This window comes from Mixophyes fleayi, chromosome 11, assembly GCF_038048845.1.
Source record: "Mixophyes fleayi isolate aMixFle1 chromosome 11, aMixFle1.hap1, whole genome shotgun sequence".
Classification (NCBI taxonomy): Eukaryota; Metazoa; Chordata; class Amphibia; order Anura; family Limnodynastidae; genus Mixophyes; species Mixophyes fleayi.
Window position 1 is genome coordinate 41,069,141 of NC_134412.1, and position 23,832 is coordinate 41,092,972.

The 23,832-nt window shown below is 41.7% G+C and overlaps 1 protein-coding gene across 3 annotated transcripts in view; it reads left to right on the forward strand.

The window, feature by feature from the left end:
• Nucleotides 1-23,832, forward strand: part of LIG1 (DNA ligase 1) — a 251,148-nt gene that overhangs the window by 104,498 nt on the left and 122,818 nt on the right. For all 3 annotated transcript variants that reach the window (XM_075191317.1, XM_075191316.1, XM_075191318.1), the window contains exon 11: nt 14,541-14,713. In XM_075191317.1, the coding sequence (XP_075047418.1) occupies nt 14,541-14,713 (173 nt within the window). The remainder of the gene's footprint in view (nt 1-14,540; nt 14,714-23,832) is intronic.

Below are 23,832 nucleotides of genomic sequence, written 5' to 3' on the forward strand. Positions count from 1 at the left end.
TGTCTGCAATTAACTGTCAATTTCCAGACCACCCAGCAGGGTGCGCAGGTTTATTGCCAACTGTCACATTTTCCCGAGGACAATGGTAATGCATTGTTGTGAAAGGTGGGCGGACATTTTGTGAAATAAGCGATTTGCAGTGGCAATATTTTTCTGCAAATCTACAAAGACCTTTTAATTTGGTATATGATGTGCACTGCTCAGACAATGGCATCATATAAATAAGTCACTCATATATTAATAGCAAATGTACAAATTATAGGTACCTTGATGACAAATGAGCTGAAAGGAAACCATTGTAGAATAGACATTTAAGGAGGTAAATCAAGAATCAGACAGCCCGCCAAAATCATTCCCAGGAACATGCAGGAGGGAAGCAAGAATAACAGGAACGCAACCAGCGCATTTATAGCAAATACACAATCAGGCGACAGCCAAAACAGCGTTCAGTATAGGAAATAACATTATCTTGTATTGTCATAAACATAATGACTATGAGATCATTCTAACAGTCCAGAACCAGTCCTCCATGTGGAGAATCCAATAAAGAGGGGCCAGTCTCAAAGACATGGTTGGGGAACCCAGGCTTTCTGCGGCACAGCGAAACACATCAGAGGGAAGTTCTGACAAAGACTCGGTTGTTCCCCTGCCTGGTCCATTCACTCTAAGCCAGAGGCTTGGGATCGGATGGACGAGCGAGAAGATTCCATGTCATCAGATGCTTGCTCCCCTACTCAGCCGTGCAAACGACATGCATAGATTTGTTCCTGCGGACCTGTAGTTTGACTGGGGATCTCATTGTCTCGCAGAATTTTTGTGACTGGTTAAAAGGAGCGCTGTTTAGCTTCCTTGGGTGGGGAGAAATCGGGAAACAGTTGATGGTCTTGAAGGATATCTGAGTCTCCTGCCTCTCGTGCTGCTCGCAAGATGCGTTCTTTTACATGGAATAGGTGTAGTCACATGAGTGTCTCTGGGCAAGATGTCTGGGTTTGCCCGTGCCCTAGGAAACCTGTGGATGTGGTCAGCAAGCGAGTCTTGATCTGAGGCAAGGGAGAGAAGGTCTGCTTTGGAGACTTGTTCCAGGATCCCTCATATCCTGATGATGATGATCCGGCGGCAGCTATTCTCCAGGTCTGCCTGTTTGTCTGGCAGCATACCCACTTCGGACTCTTAATTGTTCATGAGATATGAGATTATTGTGAGAGGCCTCCGTTTTATTCTGCAAATGACCTGTCCTGCCCCGCCAATTCCGCCACATCTGATTGAATGGCCATGACGGAGAATCGCATTTCAGAAAGTAGGTCAGACATTAGGGTTGCATAGATATGATGGTGATCAGAGCATGCGGCTGGATCTGAGATAGAAGTGTCCATAAGAGTAGAAGGCTCAATTGAGCAACAGCAGATACAGAATGTGCCTCCACCCCCCTGCAATGGGGTGTTCCCCTTTTGGAGGAGGACATAGATTCCATCCTTTTGAGGCTTGAAGAAAGGGTGCTGGGGAGCCGATTTTGGTGATTTTAAAGTCCTTGGTACCTGTAGCTAGTGCCGTAGACAACCTGACTCAGGGGCTCAAATGTGGGCAGCTGTGGGTGTCTGGGGTGTCAAATAGGTTTCTGTTGTGTGGCAGGGTCGAGACTCAGAAGCGACTGCACTGCACTGACCCGACAGTGATTAGTGCGACGCGGCCAGGAACGTCACTGCTGACCAGACCACGGGACTGCTCACACGGCTGGTAAGTGATATGCGTCGGGGCAGACCCGACCTTGGAGGATAGTTGCTGCTGGCGTCGGGTAATATCAGAGTGGGCAGAGGCAAATAAAGTTCAGTTCGGTGCAAGGTAAGCTCTAGCTCATAATCGAGGCAGAGAGCAGCGTTAGAGCTGCCCTGGGGAGCGAGAGGATGCCCACACCAGGCCTCTCTGGTAGGGCCAAATTAGAGCTAGTGAAAAAACAAAACAATAAACAATAGAAACATGATGGTAGATGAGAGAACCACTTGGTCCATCTAGTCTGACCATTTTTTAACCTATGGTAAACCCAAACCCTATTTGATCCTTACTACTTTGTAAGGATATCCTTATGTTTATCTCAAGCATGTTTAAATTGCTCCACTATAGTAGCCTCTACTACTTCTGATAGGATGGTATTCCACTTTTCCACTACCCTTTCTGTGAAGTAATTTTTCCTCCAAATTTTTTCTGAACCTCCTTCCCTCCAGTTTCAGTGCTTCCTTTGAAGAATGATTCTTTCCTGTAACTTGTTAGTACCTTTGATATTTTTGAAAGTTTCTGTGAAGATACCATGTTTTCTGGCCCAATTCTACCCACTTCACACTGGCTGGCCAGCCACGGGTGCCTTACTATGCCAGGGAAGCCTACACCAGTACCTTCTAGGGTTCGTATAGTCACTCAGGCAAATGCCATTAGAAAGTATTACAATACATTTATTGTAAAAAAACCAAAAACAATCACTAGAATATTATATACACACAGTAAATAAATGCCAGGCACGTTCACCATATTATCTGTCCCTTACACTACTATCTTAAGGAGTTAGTCACCTGGCTGTCCTGACTTGATGACCCATGGATCTGCCGATGTATTTCACTGGTAGAGAACGGCAACTCAACACCTGGGGGTAAATGTATAAAGCCAAGAGTTTTTCGGCGGGTTTGAAAAGTGGAGATGTTGTCTATAGCAGCCAATCAGATTCTAGCTATAATTTTGTAGAATGTACTAAATAAATGATAGCTAGAACCTGCTTTGGTTTTTCAAACCCGGAAAACTCTCAGCTTTATACATTTATCCCCTGATCTTGCACTTTCCAGGAAACAAATCACAGAATGAACATCACCTCCTACCCCTATGGAGTTTCTCCTTATATCTAAGGTCAAATATCCACAGTGTTTTCCCCTTCCTGGGCAAACCCCTGGGTCTCTCCTTCTTAAACGTTGGTGAGTGTTGGACTAGGGGGTTGAAGGAGTGGAGATGAGCTGTTATTTCACAGTGGGTCCCCTGCGGTTTCCCAGACAATGTGTCAAGCAGTCCTGTGGAGGACAATGGGAACTAATTGGATTTCCCCACCTACAAATATCAGATAACAGCTAACTCCTCCTGAAATTAGCACCGAAGAAGCACTGCTTTGTGATGTCGCAGGGTCCCCAGCTGTTCCATGCTTCCTGTAGATAAAGGAGGGGGGAATGAATGCAGCTCCAGCCCCTCACCTGTATCCTGGACACCACCTGATCCTTACCCATAACCCACCTGGCTTCAGTTTGAGAACAATGCATAACAGCATCACTGAATTAAGAACAAACACATTTTTACAATAGGTAACATGGAATGAAGAAGTCTCTTATCTAGACATGGCTACAATGTCCACTTATCCACATGTAATTAGACACTGCAGTTGTACTCTGTTGAGTTGGGGAACTAAAGCAAGGGCTATAAAAAGTACATGCTATAATCCACATTTTGTGAGAAACGTGGGACAGGCTGGTTAAGGTGTTATCAAACTTTTTTCGTCACAGTTTCTATCATGACCCCTTTTCCCTTCTCTGCTCCAAATTATGCATATTAAGATCTTTTTAAACTTTTCAGGTAAGTTATGTGCTGTAGGCCATGCACCATTTTTTGCCCTTCTTTGTATAGTCTCTAATGTATTTATATCCTTCTAGAGATATGGCCTCAAGAACCAAACACATATTCTAGATGAGGCTGCACCAATGACCTATGCAGTGGCATTGTAACGTCTTTTTTTTTTTCTGCTACTGATTCCTCTCCTTATGCAACCTAGCTACTGGCTTGCCTTTCTCATTGCTTTGTTACATTGCCTTCCTGCCTTTACATCGCGTTCCTGCCTTGGTTGCCTGAAATGACTCGTACTTAAAAGGAGAGGCTCGGTCAGCATGTCTGACCAGAAGAAAACGAATTGTACAGCTGCCTAAAGTTACTGCCCCCTTCAATTATAGACCTAAGTTGTATGACTCCTTGCAGTTTTAACCCTTTTGCCACTATGCTCACTTCAACCCTAGGACTGGTGCAGTCATTCAAGTGCCCATTTACATTTTATGTCAGGGGTGTGACTTTATTTCTGGCTTTATACAAGGAACATAGGTAGCCCAAATAGCTGTTCTATTTTTTTCTGGGGTCAAGAACATCGTACGGTAAGCTCTGCTTAAGCTGCAGCAGTCCATGGGCAGTGGGCCTGAAAGAAAGCTAAAACCTCACTTGCAGCTGCAGTTTTCCCCTGTGTGGTGTCTGTAACCAAGCCCTGTGTTTAGTTATTTGTGCAAATGTATTAATGCCGCGGTGTAATGTGTTATCGCCATATTATGGTGTCCTTTCTGTGTCCTGGTGTTTGGCATTATACTTCATGTATTTAAACTTAGATTAGCATATCTACACGACTTTATGTACATCTCTTTTTTTGAAGAAAACCTTCGCATAAAATTCAGTGATAGATGGTGGATGACAAAATTTGAAAGATTACTCCATAGATGTTTAATGAGAAGGTGCTAAGAATCCTAGGAGATTAACAGCACATCTTGTGGTCCATGCTCTGATGTCAGTAATACTAGGCGACAATTAGTCTTCGTTCAGTCAGACTTTCCTGTATATCTTCTGCACAAAATCACTATTCTGTTTCTAATAATTCCCAGTATATCTAGAGGCTTAAACAAATATAGTTGTTGCGTGACAATTTCATGTTATGTTACTTCTCAATGGAAATAAGTGGCAGTAGGCTGTAATTTTTGTCGCTCATCTGAAAATTTATGGTTGAGTAATTTTGTCTAGAAGATTCAGATTTTAATTCAGAAGCAACGAATCTTTCTTTCTATTAGAGCTAAAACATTTGTTTAAATATTGGCAAATATTTAATATTTGTTTTAAAAATGTTTATTAACAGTTCATTGGTTGGATTTTTTGACTAATTCTAAATATTGCACAGAGATCTATTTGTTTGTAATGAATATATGCTGCAATATTATATTTGATGTCCGAGAAGGTTGGCGACCATATAAAATAACAACATTATGCAGGCCATGGAATTCTGTTTTCACTTCTTATAGCCAAATTATCTTGCTCACATAGAGTACATTCTACTCTACTTCTCGAAAAGGATATTCTTTGGAAGAACGCAAATATACAATATTATATGGGATTTAATATTTTTAAAGTCGCAGTGCTTATTGAATAAAATGGTGATAAAGTGGCATACAGTAATATCAATACAAATCAGTTTCTGTGAAATCAAACAGATTGTAGAAGGCTGGTTCACAAAAACTGACAATTTCTAAAAGTTATATTCCTATAACTTTTCTGAAACATAGCAGAGATATGACATTATAGCCACTAAACACAGTGTAATTTCCTGATCATATTCATATGAAACTTGATTACATTACATTCCTTGGAAAGATACCTTATCTTTATGGGGCAAGTATGTGTTAATGACTCTGAGGGAGTATTCCATTGTTGGCAAGTTTGTGGTTTTTTTTGACCGTGTTAAGTCATTTTAACGCTGTTTTTTTATAATTTTCGAGTGGGTTAACTTTACCCTCAGCTCAATTCCATTTTTTAACACTACTTTTTCCCCCCATAAAACGGTCCTCTCGCGCTCCAGTAGAAAGTCCATCGAAAGTATAGGCAGCCGCGTTAAAAACTATTCAATTGTTTTTTTTAGCGCGGCAAGTAGAACAGGAAAATATGCTGCTTTATCTTGCACCTCCTTGGGGTGGTTAAAAAATAAAAAACCTCTGAAAAGTATTTGAAATCATGTAAAAATGTGGAAAAAAGTTAAACTTATGTTTATCACTAATGACTAACTTGTGTAAGTTTTCTTGTGAAAAAATGAAACAAAGAAAAAATAAATCACTAATTTATGTATGTTTTTGGTACAAATGTGAATGTAGTAGTGTGTTTTGACATGGTATAGATGATTGTATGGTACAGAATAGTTCAATTAAAAAATATGCTCAAGAAAGTACTGTAATGTAGATATTATCAATGTGTAATGCACTCTAATGTATGGAAATATATGCAAAACCTTTTTCTTGTGTTGTATCTGACCGCGTTAAAACTCCCCTAAAATCTCGCAAACACAATTTTTAACGCACGGGGGCAGTGTTCCCTCTTTCTCGAACATTCCTTGGGGGACACCGGGACCTTGGGGTATAGAGTAGGACAGGCGAAACGCTGGCACTTTAACTTTCAGTTAAAACAAAAGCTCTGGCTCCACCCCCTCTATACCCCACCTCCTGCTAGAGGCCAGTCTAGTTCAAGTGCCCGGCGAAGCGGGCTGTGCACGGGGCTGCTTAGCAGCCGTTTTTCCTTTTTTTTATGATTTTATTATTTTAATGTGTAGCGGAGACTGTGGTCTCTGAGGTCTGACAGCCGGCGGCTCGCTGAGCCGCGTAGTGGGCTGTCAGTCAGACTCCCCGCTGCAGTTAATCCATTTCTGCTCTCCCATGGCTGCGGCCGGCGGGGAGAGTGTGAGGCAGCGATGGACGGCTGTGCGCTGTCTGCGGGGGTTGGGAAGCGGAGGTGCCTTGTAGTTCCTCCTTGTCTGCTTGCTCCCTCTGCCGAATATTAACCCTCCATGTACAGAGAGCATGTGGTCTGCACACACTGCGTCTGGAGGGTTGGCAGCAGGTAAGTGAAACTCTCTCTCAGCATAGTGCTGAGAGAGAGAGGGTAGAAATCAGTGTTCCCTGAGCTGGCTGTTTTTTACTAAAAGCAGTCTTTTTAATTGGGTAGAGAGAAGGTTCTATTTTTAGCTCAGGTAACAGGGTCAGGCAAGGGTCACTGTCTCAGTGAGCCCTGCTAGGCTGTGGATTGCTTGAGGTGTTTGTCAGTCTTAGATGATAGCCAGTCCAGAGCTGGGCCGCTGGGGAGTTTTGCGTTTTTCCCACTGCGGTAACTCAAAATGGTCGCTATTGCCATCGTAAACCCAACGGAGATTTTTTTTTTTTTTTATTTGTTTTACACGGCGGGGGAAAAAAAACCTCTAACAATTGAATACCCCCCATTGTCTGGCTCATTCCAGTGTTTACAAATGTCTTTTCAAACATGTAATGAAAGTTTTGCTTTGATCGATTGTTCCCTATAAAGATTATACATTGAACTTGGACATAAACAGATATGGTTCTTTCTAGCCAAAGGAATTCTGCCAAAGCTTTTATGGTCTTTGGGACTCCTAACCGACACCAGAGCATATCTTAAGAAAAACAGCAAGCTGGAAAAAAAAAGTCTCTTGTGTCCTTCATTAAAATACATTAACACGCTGATTTTGCTGGAGATCATGTTAACTAAAATGCATTTTGATTTTAGTATAGGTCATGATAACATTAATATATTATTTTTATAATTATTCTGATACAAGCTATATTTATGACATACTTTTTCGGGAACTATTTTCTGAACCGATCTCCTTCATGTGCAAAACATAGGAAATGGTTTTTAACTGGCAAACTAAAGGGATTTCAGACCACAGCATTCCAATTTTCTAAACGTAGCATTATAAGTTGCAATTTGTTATACTGTTGACAAACCTATCGCCCCTGAAAACAGGTGGGGATTGTGATAAAATTTTGTTTGAAGGAGACTTGCCTAAAGAGGTCTAAATTATAAAATCCATATGACTTCATACTAAGTTAACCATTGTCATTTTTTTTTTTACCTTTTAGTTTTTGATCTGTCATATCTCTCCATTTGGCTTATCCCTCTGTCTGTAAAATGTGCGCACGAATTATGTATCCATAGGTTTGTTTTGTTAAGTTTTGTTTAGAGTTTTTAAAGTTTACTTGATTATTTCCCTTCTATGCAGTATTTATTTACCTTTGGCAGTTAATAAGATTTGGATTATTTGATGTTATATCATAATACCGCGTGATGGCTGTCCTTTTATATGACAAAGGCTCAACGTCCAGATCCCCTAGGATGCCTGTTTAGTTGATTATATTACATACTTTTGGATTTTTTTGATCTTCAATTGCCAATAATTTTGGGCCTAAGCAGAAATTTTGGGTTGAATAGGCAGTTTTAGTTTACTGAAATAAATGTCACTCTTTCCCTTTACAGATAGCTTTGATATGGAAGCCTAATAAAAAGGATATTTTAATTGCAATATGTATAAGTGGGTTGGTAAAAAATGCCTTTTCAGAATTTTGCTTGTATTGTTCCATTTTCATAAACTTCTTTGTCCATGCACAATTATTCCATTGTTTAATTGTCCAGTGTCTAAATATACATGGTTTCAAATTTATATTGAAAAAAAACCACACTATTTTTTTTTTTTTTTATATAAAAAAAAAAGTTACCGTATTTTTCGCTCCATAAGACGCACCTAGTTTTTAGAGGAGGGAAACAAACACTGGCCCCTTCACTCACACAAAATACACTGGCCCACACGCACACACACACACACACACACACACACACACACTATAGCCTCCAACACACACACACACATACACTATAGCATAACATTTTTGCTGTTTTTGATTGTTTTTCTCACTATCGGGAATTATCTTTGTCAAAACAGAACTTTTCTAAGAGTCATTAAGACTTACTCTGATTGAGAGACATCTTTGTATGGACACAGAAAAATGTTCCTAAATTGGCCATAACATTTAAAAATAATTGTAAAGCACATTAAAAATCAATCTGATGTATAATTAAATTACATCTATGCATCAACTAGTCTCTTTAGCTTTTAGCTAAGGAGGAGAAGGAAGGCTGCTATTGATTACTCCAGTACAGCTGTTTAATTCAACTTGCAGACACCACTGTGTATAGTTTAATCATTTAAAAACATTGCCTACAGAGTCTTGCAGTCTCCACCCAACTCTCACGCTTGAAGCAGGCTCCAGACAGGGGTGAGAATGAAGTTGTGTAGCCTCCAAGCCAGAAAGTCAGAAACAAGAAAACTTACTGCAGTCCCGGACAGGCTGCAGATCCTCCTGATGGTCCGTCCCCCTGCCTATCTGTGAGGACCTAGCTATCACATGGGACGTGCACCTGTCATGTGGTGCACGTCCCATGTGATAGCTAGGTCCTCACAGATAGGCAGGGGGACGGACCATCAGGAGGATCTGCAGCCTGGCCGGGACTGCAGTAAGTTTTCTTGTTTCTGACTTTCTGGCTTGTAGTATTCGCTCCATAAGACGCACACACTTTTTCCCCCACTTTTTTGGGGGGAAAAAGTGCGTCTTATGGAGCGAAAAATACGGTAACTCTTGCTTTCTTGAATCTATAAAAACGTTTAACGTGCCACCTTTTTCTTGTCAGGCTGATTAATTTAATACAAACGAATTCTGACAGCTTACATTAGATCTGTTGCTTATCTTCTAGGAAACTTATCTAAAACCGCTTCTTTTTTAGGTATATCCCTGGTGACATCACTGAATTTCATGTTACCGATTTGCTTCAACGTTATCGGTGCTTAGGATTTTGTATGGATTAAACTTTTCCTGGCTACATCATTTTGTCACTCTTAGGGGCATATTCAATTAGCTTTCCGGTTCACGGGATCACGCCGGAACGGGCCGCGAAGTCAATCCACGGTGCCGCAATAACGTGGATTTTCGTTCGCAGCCCATAGGGTTGCGTACGAAAATCTGCTTTATTGCGGTACCGTATTACCGGCAATACTGCGCATGTTTCAATGGAAAGCTAATTGAATATGCCCCTTAGTTCCTTAAGTACATTATAGTGTTGGCAATCACGTTGTTTTTCTCTTTCATCCATCTGGGGGACACTGCTTAACCATGGGGTTGAGTAGGAAAGGGAGGAGTCTGGCACCTAAACAGTTAACTTTTTTCTGCTGACAGCATATCGCCCCCACCAATTCCCCACATACCTCAGTTTGAAGTAGGTGCCCTAAGGAGTAGCACTGAACATCAGAGAGCTCCACAGTGAACTGGGTTCACTGTTAATAGGCTTTTTCTTTTCAAAGTTTTCTCTTGTTGACTAGCGGCGAGAGGCTCTGTTTGGAGCAGAGCTGGCTCGTGGGAGAAGTACCTGTCAGCTGGGGGCGGCCCCGCAGGCAGAGGAGGTAAAAAAACGCTTCTCACAGCGGGAAGCAGTCGGCAAGAGACTCTCCCCGCTGATAGCAGGGTCAGGCGCTGCCACAAAGGCAGAAAGCTACTGCCGTTCCCTGGGGCCAGGCTGGAGCATACCAAGTCCCCTCCTCCAAGAGGAGGGTAGGGGGAACTTGAAGAGATGGCCGCGCTATGGAGGAAACTAGCACTTTGTTGCGGGGAACATATTCCTAACAGGATTTCACCTAAAGAGAGAGGGGAAATCGCTGTTAGCAGAGACACAGAAGGAAATGCCAGCGGTAGGGGAATGTGTTGAGAAGCACCCCTCCCCCTCCCCTGCTGAGTGTGCAGGTGGAAGATCCCTTTTGGTGCCAAAATACAAAAGGAGGACAGATGCAGCAGTCATTTGGAGAGAAGTGCACTGCTGACACATATCTTCCCCGCTAAGTATCACTATATTTCTTCTGTGTATGCATGTGTATTGTAAGACTATAATGTTTTGAGAGAGCTTTAGGTTAAAGAAAACTATAAGCTCCCCAACCTGTCAGTATTTTCTGATAAACATTGTGGAAGTGTTTGTGCATATAAAACGTGATTTTGTTTTTTCCTTATCCTGTGATGACTGATAAAAGTAAAACAACACGTGCCAAACATATTGTCTGTTCAAAATGCAATGCTAAATTTACAAATGAACGACTGGATCAAGGAGGGCTCTGTGCTCGTTGCGCTGTGGCGCCTGTGATAATGCAGCCTAAAGACAGCTCCATTCTGACAGTATATCCCCCCGAATGGGCGGCTATTTTGTCACAAGGGGTTAATACCCTTGTAAAACTGTTATCTAAAACAGTGGAGATCCCATCTACATCGGTGGCATCTCTGGGTATAACAGGAGGTTCCCCAGGGGTCGGACAAAATCCCTCCCCGGCCCTCCAGGAGGCACCCCAGATAGGGGAGGTTGGATGGTCGGCGGTGGCTAGGGGCCTAGACCGACTTAGCCAGTTACTGGAGAATCCCAGAAAGCATACACGCAGTAGTAAAAGACATAGACCAGTTAATGCGCTGTGGTCTGTGTCTGATTCTGAGGGTTCCTCGGAGGAGGAAGGGTAATTGTTGGACGATTCAGATTTGTCCATAATAGAGTCAGAGGAAAGCTCTAGACACCAAAGTATGGATGATCTGGTAAAAGCAGTTCGTCAGACCTTGGGATTTATTGAAGTAGAGGAGACGAGGTCCTTAGACCGCTCTCTCTTTAAGAAGGCTTCTAAGCAGGTGGTCAGATTCCCTCCCTCAGCAGAGTTGAGAGGTATTGCAGAGGCCTCTTGGAAGTATCCAGATAAGAGGTTCACTGTGCCAAAGAAGTTTGGCTCTTTATATCCTCTTCAAGAGGAGGATATGACCCGATGGGAACAGGTGGCGAAAGTGGACGCGCCTGTGGCGAGATTGGTTAGCCAGGCCACGCTACCTGTACCAGGGTCAGCGGCCTTACAGGATGCGACCGACCGTAAATTAGAATCTATTTCTGCTACAGCTGTAGCAGCAAGAAGGGCGTTTATGGTTAAGGATTTGGAATGCGGATTCAGAGTCAAAAAGGTCGTTAGAATCCATCCCGTATACAGGTGGGATGCTATTTGGTCCAGAGTTTGACTCCTGGATTTTACAAGCTTCACGGGGTAGGAATACATCCTTGCCTGTGAATACTCCTAGACCTAGGGCTCCTAGGTTTAGTTCTTTCAGACAGCCCTTTCGCGGGGGCGGGTCTGGCAGAGGCCAGAATACCAGTTCAAGGGCCGTGGGAAGCAGGGGACAGTCCCGTAGAGGAAGGTCATCCTTCCCCTCTGCAGCAGGAAGGGCCTCTTCCACCAAGCTGCCGGATAGACCAGCAGCATGACTACCACCTGGTTACAGAGGGTGGGGTGGGAGGACGGCTGCTTCTGTTCGCCCAGCAGTGGACAAAGTCCTCTGCGGACTGGTGGGTCCAGGGTATCATGAGACGGGGTTACATGATAGAATTCATGGGGCCAGCTCCTCACAGGTTTTTTTTAACCGGGTTACCCCGCTGTCCTCAGAAAAGACAGGCAATGCTCTTGGCTGTCGATTTGCTTCTTTTAAAGAAGGTTATTATACAGGTTCCGGAGTACCAGAGAGGGAAAGGGTTTTATTCAAACCTATTCTTGGTACAGAAACCAGATGGTTCGTTCAGACCAGTGCTGAACCTCAAGCAGTTAAATCTGCATCTGAGAGTAGACTCCTTTCGGATGGAATCCCTGAGATCGGTCATAAATGGCCTGGAGACAGGCCAATTTATGGCATCTATAGACATCAGGGATGCCTATCTCCATGTTCCGATCTGGGAGGGGCATCAGCCTTTTCTCAGGTTTACGATAGGCACAGCTCACTATCCGTTCAGAGCTCTTCCGTTCGGGCTGGCAACAGCCCCAAGGGTCTTTACAAAGATTATGGCAGTTATGGCGGCACTTCTTCACTCCATGGGGGTGCAGTTAGTGCCTTATCTGGATGATCTGTTAATCAAGGCTTCAACAGCACAGTTGTTGGAACAACATCTTCGCCTTACGGTGAGGGTGCTGGAACAGCACGGCTGGCTCTTGAATATACCAAAGTCACAGATGATCCCTTGTCAAAGAATGATTTTCTTGGGACTAATAATGGACACAGCACGCAGCAGAGTGTTTCTTCCACAGGACAAGATAAGGTCCTTGATGGAATGGATAGGCAAGGTCCTGTCAAGCAAGAAGCTGTCAGTACTCGTGTATAAAGCTGCTAGGAAAGATGGTGGCATCTTTCCAGACACTGCCATACGTAAGGATCCACTCCAGATGTCTTCAGTGGGACATTCTGAGGAAGTGGTCAGGGTCCTTCCTCTATTTGGATCGCCAGTGGATGAGGTTATCGCTAGAAGCGAGAAGGTAGGTGTAGTAGGCACTCTCCTGAATGCCAGGAAGCCAGTTTCGGCCAGGATTTACCACCGCATCCGGCTTGGATATATAAAGTGGTGTAAGAAGAAATCTTACAACTCAAAATCCTTTGGTCTGGCTAGATTTCTCGCCTTTTTACAGTGTGGTTTAGGGGCGGGTCTTAAACTGGGAACCTTAAAGGTTCAAGTATCAGCACTGTCAGTGTATTTTCACAGACGGCTGGCGGAGATTCCGGATGTTAAGACTTTCCTACAGGGAGTGCTTCACATCCAGCCGCCCTACGTACATCCTGCGGAACCTTGGGATCTTAATCTGGTCCTTAGCATGTTGCAGGAGCCTCCCTTTGAACCTCTACTCTCAGCAGAGTGGCGGTTCTTGACCTGGAAGACAGTCTTCCTGCTTGCTATTTCCTCGTCTAGAAGGGTCTCCGAGCTGGGAGCTCTATTTTGCAAAGAACCTTATCTGGTCTTTCGTGAGGACAGGGCAGTTTTAAGGACTATTCCATCCTTTCTCCCTAAGGTGGTCTCATGTTTCCATATCAATCAGGAAATAGTGGTTCCGGTGTTCAGAGAGGAGCCTCAGACTCCAGGGACGAAGACAAATAAATGTTTGGATGTAGTGAGGGCATTACGTATATATGTTAGAGAGCTGCAAAGACAGATTCTCTATTTAAATTATTTGACTTTTCTAGGCGGGGATGGCCAGCGTCTAAGCAAACTATTGCTAGATGGCTTACCCTGACTATCAAGGAGGCTTATGTTCGTATTAATCTTCCTGTGCCGAAGCGTATTGTTGCCCATTCTACCCGTTCGGTTGGGGCGTCTTGGGCGGCACGGAATGGAGCCACGGCGGACCAGCTATGCAGAGCAGCCACCTGGTCCTCGGTCCATACCTTTACGAAATTCTACCAATTTAATGTATTTGCGTCTGGGGACGCCTCCTTCAGCCGTAGTGTTCTACGTGCGAGAAGATCAGAGCGGTCCCACCCTTCAGAGGGATTGCTTTAGTATGTCCCCATGGTTAAGCAGTGTCCCCCAGATGGATGAAAGAGAAAATAGGATTTATACTTACGATAAATCTCTTTCTCTGATTCCATCTGGGGGACACTGCGGTCCCCCCCCTTCTCGTTGTTTTTCTTTTCTCTCCCCCTCTTTTGAGTGGTGTATCTTGGTTGATTGGCCTATCGTCTTAGGGCTTTGGTAATCAAACTGAGGTATGTGGGGAATTGGTGGGGGGGGATATGCCTGTAAGCAGAAAAAAGTTAACTGTTTAGGTGCCAGACTCCTCCCTTCCCTACTCAACCCCATGGTTAAGCAGTGTCCCCCAGATGGAATCAGAGAAAGAGATTTATCGTAATTATAAATTCTGTTTTTTTCCTGCTTCTGATATGCGGACATATTTGGTATCTATATTTAATAAACATTAGCCAGATATATTTTTAAGACAAAATGAAAATATAAAATATTTATAAAATATGGAGTTTTGGTCATTTTAAATTTTTTTTTTTGTTGTTATTGGAGCAGTTCTTAAAATCACTTTTTTTTTTTTTTTTTTTTTGCTCTAGGCTAAAGAATATAGAAACGCTCAGCAATTTCCTGCGGTCTGTCATATGTTTGTCTCCGGAGGATCTTCTACCTTGTATCTATCTCTGTTTGAACCGCCTTGGTCCTGCTTATGAAGGTCTTGAGCTTGGAATTGGAGAAACCATATTAATGAAAGCAGTTGCACAAGCAACAGGTATGAATGTACTTCAAAATATTCTGTCAAATTATGTTTTTTATTTAATACAATTTGTCAATATAGATTATTCTGTTTGTTAATCATTATTTTGTTTAAAATATTTTTTGGGGAAAATGTACAAATACAACACACAAGCAACATAACCCCGTAATAAAATACTGCAATATCCCAACAGAAAGTAACTTCAAATAAGCATGATAAAGAATAATAAATTCGCTAGACTTAATTTCTTAGGTAAATAAATCGCCATAATCAGTACAAATAAGTATTGTAGTAGTAGAAACTAATAAACACAGAGAGGCTGTACATAACTCCCAGAAGAGAACAGAAAAGGAGAATGAAAAGAGAAAACGAACACCATAGGTCACTTCCTGGGAGCCATTATCGTCGTGGTCTTGATGGGGACAGGGGAGGGCTGGCAAATCTTAGCCTGGGGAGCAAGACTCGACTCAGTACCCTATTTTAAAGGACAACAAATGCAGGTGGCCCAGTGACCCAGCCCAAGGTAGTCCCCCTGCCTCCTAGCCTACTCCTGGATGGTGATGTTTAACAGACAGACACTTGTACTAACGAGACCAAACATTGGGATATTTAAAGCTTCTCTACTGATGTACTTAAATCGTTCATGTTTCCATACATCATTAAACAATGCAATCCGATTGTGAATATTAGGTGCCTCTATTGTCATTGTCGAATCTATATCAGATTGTTCACCTGTAAGTGTCAGATTATCAGTTATGAGCTCATCAACTGGAGAGAATTAAATACACTGCATGGTTTGAGTGTACAATAAACTCTGCTTTATTAGTTACAAGTTCCTATCTATATAGCAAAAATCACGTATTACAGAAAACTACACCCCAAAAGGTTTTAACCACTCATGTTCCCTTCACACAGATGTTAGTGTATTCTCTCATTATCCACACTAGAACTCCCCAGGTGGGGGGGAGCTGGCTTATCTCCTGTCTGGTATGTCCAAGGTTATAAGCTTAGCCTTGCAAATAATGAATTACTCCTACAAAACAGGTGCATCTAATTGTATTTAAGCTATAACAGAACAAAATGGCTATAAGGCAACAAGATGGCGTCAGCTTAGCAAAATCACATTTCTCATTTCCCATCTTTTTATTCATTATTTGCCCTAACACTACCTATCAGAGATCACATTCTTGCTGTCGCTTTTAATGGGTACTTATATGCATACACCCTTCTAACAGAACATATGAATAGGATTGCCTAAAACTGGATACATAGAACAACCCATCCCCCATCAATAACAAGTCCATGATCCCTCTTCTAGCTGATAGATGGTCAATGAGTCGACAACCGTCTTGCACCCGACACATGTCCTGATGTCAGATCTTCACATATATCAGTGAACATGAGAGGCTCTGGGGCCTCTTGTGCTTCCTTATTGTCTTTTAACTATGGATTTTTTTAGGGAAGGAAAAAGGAAAGGCAGGGAGAAAATACACAGTGCGCTCGTCAAGTGTTATATGTCACTTATTTCACAATAGAAGGGATTGTCCATTGTGCTGTATATCTTCATAAGGATAAACTTCAGTAACGAGCATGTGGATTCCAAGGAAAAAGGTTCTTGGTTTCTGCACTGATAACAACTGGCAGTAGTACTGAGAGTTCCACAAGGTTCACACTTATTAGAATGGGGTGTACAGTACAGCGGTTAAGACAGATGGGGTAACTTTAATTTTTCTGGAAGAGAAACACTTGGCTTTAATACACTTGCTAATAAGCCACATCAGTTTTATTAGTATATATATTATAATAAGGATTAGTAACAGTCCTTGAAGTACAACATGTATAAAACCTGATAACCATCCTCCTATACCCTTGAACCAATCGGCCAGGTACAGCCACGATAACTATCCTTCTAGATAAGCATCTCCAGTGTGCTCCTTTAGAAATGTATGTTTCATGTCTTAATTTTTTGTAAGTGTTCATCAAACATTTTCTCTGGATCATCTGCGTCACTAGTTAAAAAGGTGCAACCCTGGGCTTCAATTTACATATTTAGGGTCAGGCTGTACCCTCTAGACTAAGCTATCAGGCAGTCCAATATTAACCTATTGTCTTGTGTAAATGTAATAATGTGTTGGGCCACAGTACTCACAAATACATTTCTGTATTGGGTGTAAACCCCTACAGTCATGGGTTGCTCTTTTCTTATTTGGTTGGGTTAAACTTTCATATTAGAATTTTTCTCATTCTGTATAATGAGCTCTACATTACTATTTCCATGACTTTGGTTCTTCCAGACCTAGCTTTCCTTTCTAGACTAGTACCCATCTACAGCCTACAGCAAAGGAACATAATGTGCAATCAATATTCCTCCTGCTAATATCAATGAACACCATTCCCTGGTCTCCCTTGGACCTTTAAAAAACTTGTAAAATACATTTTACTCAGACTCCCTTTGTCTGAAGATCTTGCAGTGGGATGCGTTTATTCAGGTGTCATTTCCCTGTACTTCCACTACCATGAGAGACGTCAATAAGACCTGGAGAGGACTCTCGTATCTGGGTTCAAGACTCTTCCTAACATGCTTTTTCACGACCACCCAGTCCCCTGGTTGCAGTTTATTGGTACCTGCATCAAAATTAGGGCCTGGAATGGAAGAAATCACTTACCCATGTATTTCAGTTAGTTGTTTCTATAAAAAGCAACATAGTTCAACAAATCACCATGTACATGCTGTAGTTGCTATGGAAAGTAACAGCCTGTTCTTTGTGCTGTGCCAAACAGTATCTGATTTGGTGCTAAACCAGTGTCTTTCCTAGGAGTGTTTCTTACTGAGTGCAGGTAAACATGAAATCCATGGCAGACCTGTTTCAGCCACTATTTTCTGCATTTTCAATTGCAGAGTACGATTAAGGCGCTCCACACATCCCGAACTTTGGGGTCTGTGAGGGGTGTGAAGGGCAGATATGATTCCCATGTCTTTTAACAGTTCCTTGAATCCTTGCCCCGTAAAGTGTGTCCCTCTGTTACTTTCAATGACCTCTGGTACCCCATATCTGCAGATTACCTCACTCGTAAATTTCATGGCTACTGCTTTAGCATTTGCTTTTCTATACAGCCATGTCTCCAGCCAGTGACTAAAGAAGTCGACACAGACTAGCACATTCTCAAAGCCCGAGCATTTGGGAAGTTGTATAAAGTCTATCTGTATCCTCTTATAGGGATATTATGTTTGGGGTGTGGTTTTCCATAGGACAGACTTAGCCAAGTTATTTTATGCACAGATTAAGCATCCTGCTACTAACACATGTGCTGCTTGGACAAACCCTGCTGCTATCCATAACCTGTTTGTGAGTACAACCATAGCATCTTTCCCCAAATGCACTTTCTCGTGTGCTATATTGGCCATAATCATGCGCAATTACAAACGCATAACTTAAATCAGTGTAAATATTTACTCTGTCCTTTTGCATATATGCATGCAAGTGTCAGGGCCTTTAATTCAGCTTCTTGTGCTGACATGTGACTCGGTAGTTTCTGTTGAATCACTCTTTCTGTGTGTGTGTGGTTACAGCACACCCTGTATAAGAAACACCATCTATGTGGTAGCGTAAGATGTCTGCATTTGGTAGCAGTGTATCTATGTCAGATAAAACCAACGATCCTTGTCTCATTAGTTCTACACAATTATATTCAGAAAAATTTTGTGTTTGCATTTTTTTCTTCCTGTTCAAGCTGGGATGGGAATCCCCCAAATCCCTAGGGGAACGCCGATATATACAGGTACTTCTCCCATCTTTTGAAACTTGCTGCAATAAGGCAGCAGGATTTAACATTGTGCACCACTTAAGTGTAACGCTACAGGGAGTTAGCAGTGCTACTTAGTCTGGCTGCTGAGAAGTGTTTTGTTTGTGCTTGATTTAAAATTTCTGTTACCGCATGTGGCACCATTAGGGTTACTGGGTGCCCTAGCACAATATCTGTACTTTTTCCAAACACTATGGCCGCTGCAGCCATTGCTCATATGACTGGTTCTAATTGTACAGAGTAGTATGCAAGTGACCTTAGCCTGCGACCATGTATCTGTGTCAGTACTCCTTGTGCATGTGCACTTACTTTATAACAAAATAATGTGAAAAGCTTGCCGTAATCTGGCAAAGTCAGTGCTGGCACTGAAGTTACTTCAATTTAAAATTAGTTAAACATTTGGCTTTGCTCAGAGTAGAGTATAAATGGCTTGCTATCATCCAGATGTGCTATTGCAGGCGCACAGATAATAGCTCATAAAGTCTTAAGGCTTTTTCATTTATGTACAAACATTGAATTCCCATCAGTGCATTACCATACCCATGATACAAAGAGGTATTTACAGTATATGATGATTATAGCACAGTAAATAAGGGCAGTGAATGTCCTTACAACACTGATTGACTCAAAACTATTATGAGGATAAAAGAATAAAAACCTTTGTTATCTACCATAATTTCACATTACATTGCATTACTTTCTTTCAAACCATCTGATATAAAATTTGGTTAAAAAAACAAACAAAAATAAACTTAAACACTTTTTCATATTCAACTATGTTAGTCCATTTCTCCTTTTCTCTTTAAAAACATCTTCTTACCTTCTTCGACATACAGAATAACCACCTAGTTCATGCATTTGCTATGCGAATAGCCCATAAACTCTAATATCTCTTTCCAAAACAAGGTAATCATTACTCAGCAGAATCTACGTTCGTTCTTTAAATCCTTCATTAGTTTATACTTATGTTTGTTGTGGCTGTAGACCAAAACATATTGCAACTTCTATTCATTGGAAGTTGGATCAATGCAATCTGGATTGAAAGGGTGCTTTGTAGCTGGAGAGCTTCTGTGAAGAAAAAAAAAAACTTTTGCATAGAGATTACCATTTATTCACTAGAAATTACAGTAACTGTTATTAATTCACATTGAACAGCTGCTAATACGACACTTGTTTAAAAGTTTCTATTTGTAGCTTAACCGTGACGCTATGCGTTCCATGCAATGAAAAACGGATTTCTTCAAAGGGGCAGTCCCTAATCTCACAAACAGGGAATGTCAAAGTGACGGGACCTGGGAGAGTGTTCAAAGCCACTCCTTTCTCATCATCTCTTTGTAAACCAAATATTCACACATATTCCAGATTCTGTGATTTCCATGTTTAAAGTACATATATATTCACAATTCTCGCTCACAGACGACATTTTATCTTGTAACATTTCTTAATGGGCATAACAAACCCTCCTGATTTCTGAGAATATTTATCAGCGCCATTTTACACAGATAAAAACAGCTTGTAATATCTCTCCATGTAAAGCTCACTCCCACAATTCTCAACTTCAGAAACAAAATTACTTTGTTTAAATACAGAAAACGGCTTGTTGGACCCCAGCCAACTTTGTTCTGACACCAGTAATAATAGTGATTATGTACATTATTTACAGTCTTGTGACGGACCAAAGATTTTAAAACTTCTTTTGCATCTCTTCAAAAGCATTACATTTACAACTGTACAGCTTTTTCAACCTTGAAACATGTCTCTTGTAAAACAACGGTCAAGACAGACAAACACGGATCTCCCTCACACGCAGTAAGATAGAGATAAAACTCATACAGAGAAAGAAAAATTAACTGCTATCTTCCAGCCTACTGCTGTGGAACTACAAGTCCCAGCATTAGACTAAATACACATTAGCTTCAACATGTTACTATCAATCAGCACTCCGGACATATTTTTTCCTCTTGAAATATTGAAGCATACTTGAACCTTTTTATCAATGTTATATACATTGTCAGATAACAAAAAAACAGCGTGCTCCTTATCTCAACACACTGAAAACTTTTACACAGAATAAGGGAGGGGTACATCTCACTCTTCAGCTTCGCAGCATCAAACATACATTTTTAGTACACAACCTACTTGATTCATTGTTTTAGTCATTATATCATTTAGCTTGTGATACATTTAACCTATCTACATATTTTGCAACTTTCTAGATCTCTTAACTTTCATTTGCCACCTCAAACTTTCTCTTGGGGTTTGGGCTCAATACCCCTTTGTTCTTGTCACATTACCACTTGCAACACCCTTGTTTCTCCATTAACACATATCAATTCCTTCTTTGTCTATCCCCGCTTTCTTGATAAATTACTTGCTGACCTTCTACTCCCCACACATCCTAGAAATCTGCGCATCATTTCTATGGGGGGGTTGCTGTCGTCTATCTGCTTACTGTCTATATTCCCCTATATTGACAGTACTTTTGAGTCCCAATAGAGACTCTGGTCTAGTTTCTGTGGGTTGTCCCAATAGTGGACGTCCCGTTCTGTGAACTCCTAACAGTGAATGTCCGGGTCTGTGGGCTCCGTACACTAGATTTCCCTGTTGGGCTCCGTACACTGGATGTCCCTTTTGGACTTTTTTACACTGGTTGTCCGTGCAGAATAGCCTGACCGCATCTCAGATGAAGGTCTGAAAACTCTTTCTAAACTTCTTGACAAAGTTCTGGGGATGGTGTATCACACATGCACTCAAAATTCACTCATCTTTCAGAAATCTAATTACCAATATAATTACAACACACAAATTGTTAGTAACTGTATAATTCTGAGACTTACAGATCTGCGTGCCTGATACCTTAGACGGACATGAGATGACTCTAAACAGACGAGTAGAAAACTACTCACCCGGGTTATAGTCAGGGTCCTGTTTCCAGGGTGACCTCCAGTTCTGTCTGTCCTTGGCTCAGGTCAGCAGTCTAGGTGGTACCTCCAATGCTGTTGAATCTATATGAGATTGTTCACCTGTAAGTGTCAGATTATCAGTTATAAGCTCATCAGCTGTAGAGAATTAAATACACTGCATGGTTTGAGTGTAAAATAAACTCTGCTTTATTAGTTACAAGTTCCTATCTATATAGCAAAAATTATGTATTACAGAAAACTATGCCCCAAAAGGTTTTAACCACTCATGTTCCCTTCACACAGATGTTAGTGTATTCTCTCATTATCCACACTAGAACTCCCCAGGGGGGGTGGGGGCTGGCTTATCCCCTGTCTGGTATGTCCAAGGTTATAAGCTTAGCCTTGCAAATAATGAATTACTCCTACAAAACAGGTGCATCTAATTGTATTTAAGCTATAACAGAACAAAATGGCTATAAGGCAACAAGATGGCGTCGGCTTAGCAAAATCACATTTCTCATCATCCAACATCTAGCAAGTATGACCCTAGTCAATGTTAAGTTTAAAAATATATTTAAATAATGGTTTAAGACACTCTTCCAGAGTAAGGACAAAAGGCAGGGGCTGCTACCACTGTGGAACATCTATTTCCACATCTCTTCCCAAAATCCATGCACAACATGGTAACACCAGATCATGTGCCCCAAAGTACCAGAATGAGTGTTGTGTTTAGGACAGATAAGTATCACATCTGCCACTATGAAAAATGAAGAAATGCACATGTTGAGGTGGCCTATTTTGTGCCCTGCATCTTCATTCTTCATCAGAAATTTCACCAAAATCCTCCACCCACTTAATTTGAAGAGGATCAAGATGGTCAGGTAATATCTGAGGCAATAAGAGTGCATAGAGAACAGATATGGCCTTGCGTGAGCTCATCTTGTGCAAGACTTCTTTAATAGGAGAGACTACACATTTGGATCTAAAAGCGTGGTTTTCATCCACCATAAGCTTATGTTCCACTGACCAAAACTCAGAAACCTGTTTTATAATGGGAGCTACTCCTTAAGGCTTATTCATTTGCAAGGATATTTGCAATGGCCACAGGGAGGACGTTTGTCTGCTCCCCAAAAAGAGTGTCAAATACACCATACAGACAGAAGTATTCTGCCGCTTGACAATTACACCAACAGGGACTCTAATGGCATTGTATTCAAATACATATACTTTAATATGACGTTGGCCCCCCTTTTGAACTAATAACAGCTTCCACTCTTCTTGGAAGGCTTTACACAACATGTTGGAGTGTTTTCTATAGGAATTTGTGCCCATTCATTCTGTAGAGCATTTATGAGGTCAGGCACTGATATTGAACGAGAAGGCCTGGCTCGAAATATCCATTCTAGTTCATCTCAAATGTGTTTGGGGTTGAAGTCAGGGCTCTGTGCGGCCAAGTCAAGTTCTTCCACACCGAACTCCTTAAACCATGTCTTTGCAGTACTTGCTTTGTGCACTAGGGCACAGTCATGTTGAAATAGAAAAGGTCTTTCCTCAAACTGTAGCCAAAAAGTTGGAAGCATAGCATTGTCCAAAATGACTTGGTATGCTGAAGCATTAAGATTGCCCTTCACTTGAGATAAGGGTCCTTTTCCAAACCCTGAAAAACAGCCCCATATCATTATCCCTCCTCCATCAAACTTCACAGTTGGCATAATGCAGTCAGACAGGTAACGTTTGCGTGGCATTCGCCAGAGCTACCCGTCTGACTGCCAAACAGAGAAGCGTGATTCGTCCCTCCACAAAACACGTTTCCGCTGCTCCACAGTCTAGTGTCGGGTGCGATTTACACCACTCCATTCGACATTTGGCATTGGTCTTGGTGATGTGAGACTTGGATGCAGCTGCTTGACCATGGAAACCTATTCCATTAAGCTCCTGCCACACAGTTTTTTGTTTTTTGTTTGCTTACATTAATGCCAGTGGAAGTTCGAAACTCCTTAGCTATGGAATCAGCAGAGCGTTTGCTACTTTTTTACACACAATGTGCCTTAGCAGTAGTTAACCCCGCTCTGTGATTTTTCGTGGTCTTCCGCTTCGTGGCTGAGGTGCTGTTCCTAAATGCTTTCACTTTCTAATATCACTTACAGTTGACCGTGGAATTTCCAGCAGGGATATTTTCGTAATGTTAATAAATGTTTGTAATGATCAAAGAAAATAGTTGCTATTTTATCTCCCTTTTATAATACATTATGTGATTGTCATACACAGTGACTGGGATCATCCTATTAGACATTAGCCAAATAAGTACTGCCGATATCTTCCTGGAAATTTTGATTGTGTCTAAAGAAAAGGCGTTTCCGATTAGGTTGATCAATCAGATGGTTTGACCACTCTGTGCGTACAGCCAGTTCAACCTGACACTGAGCA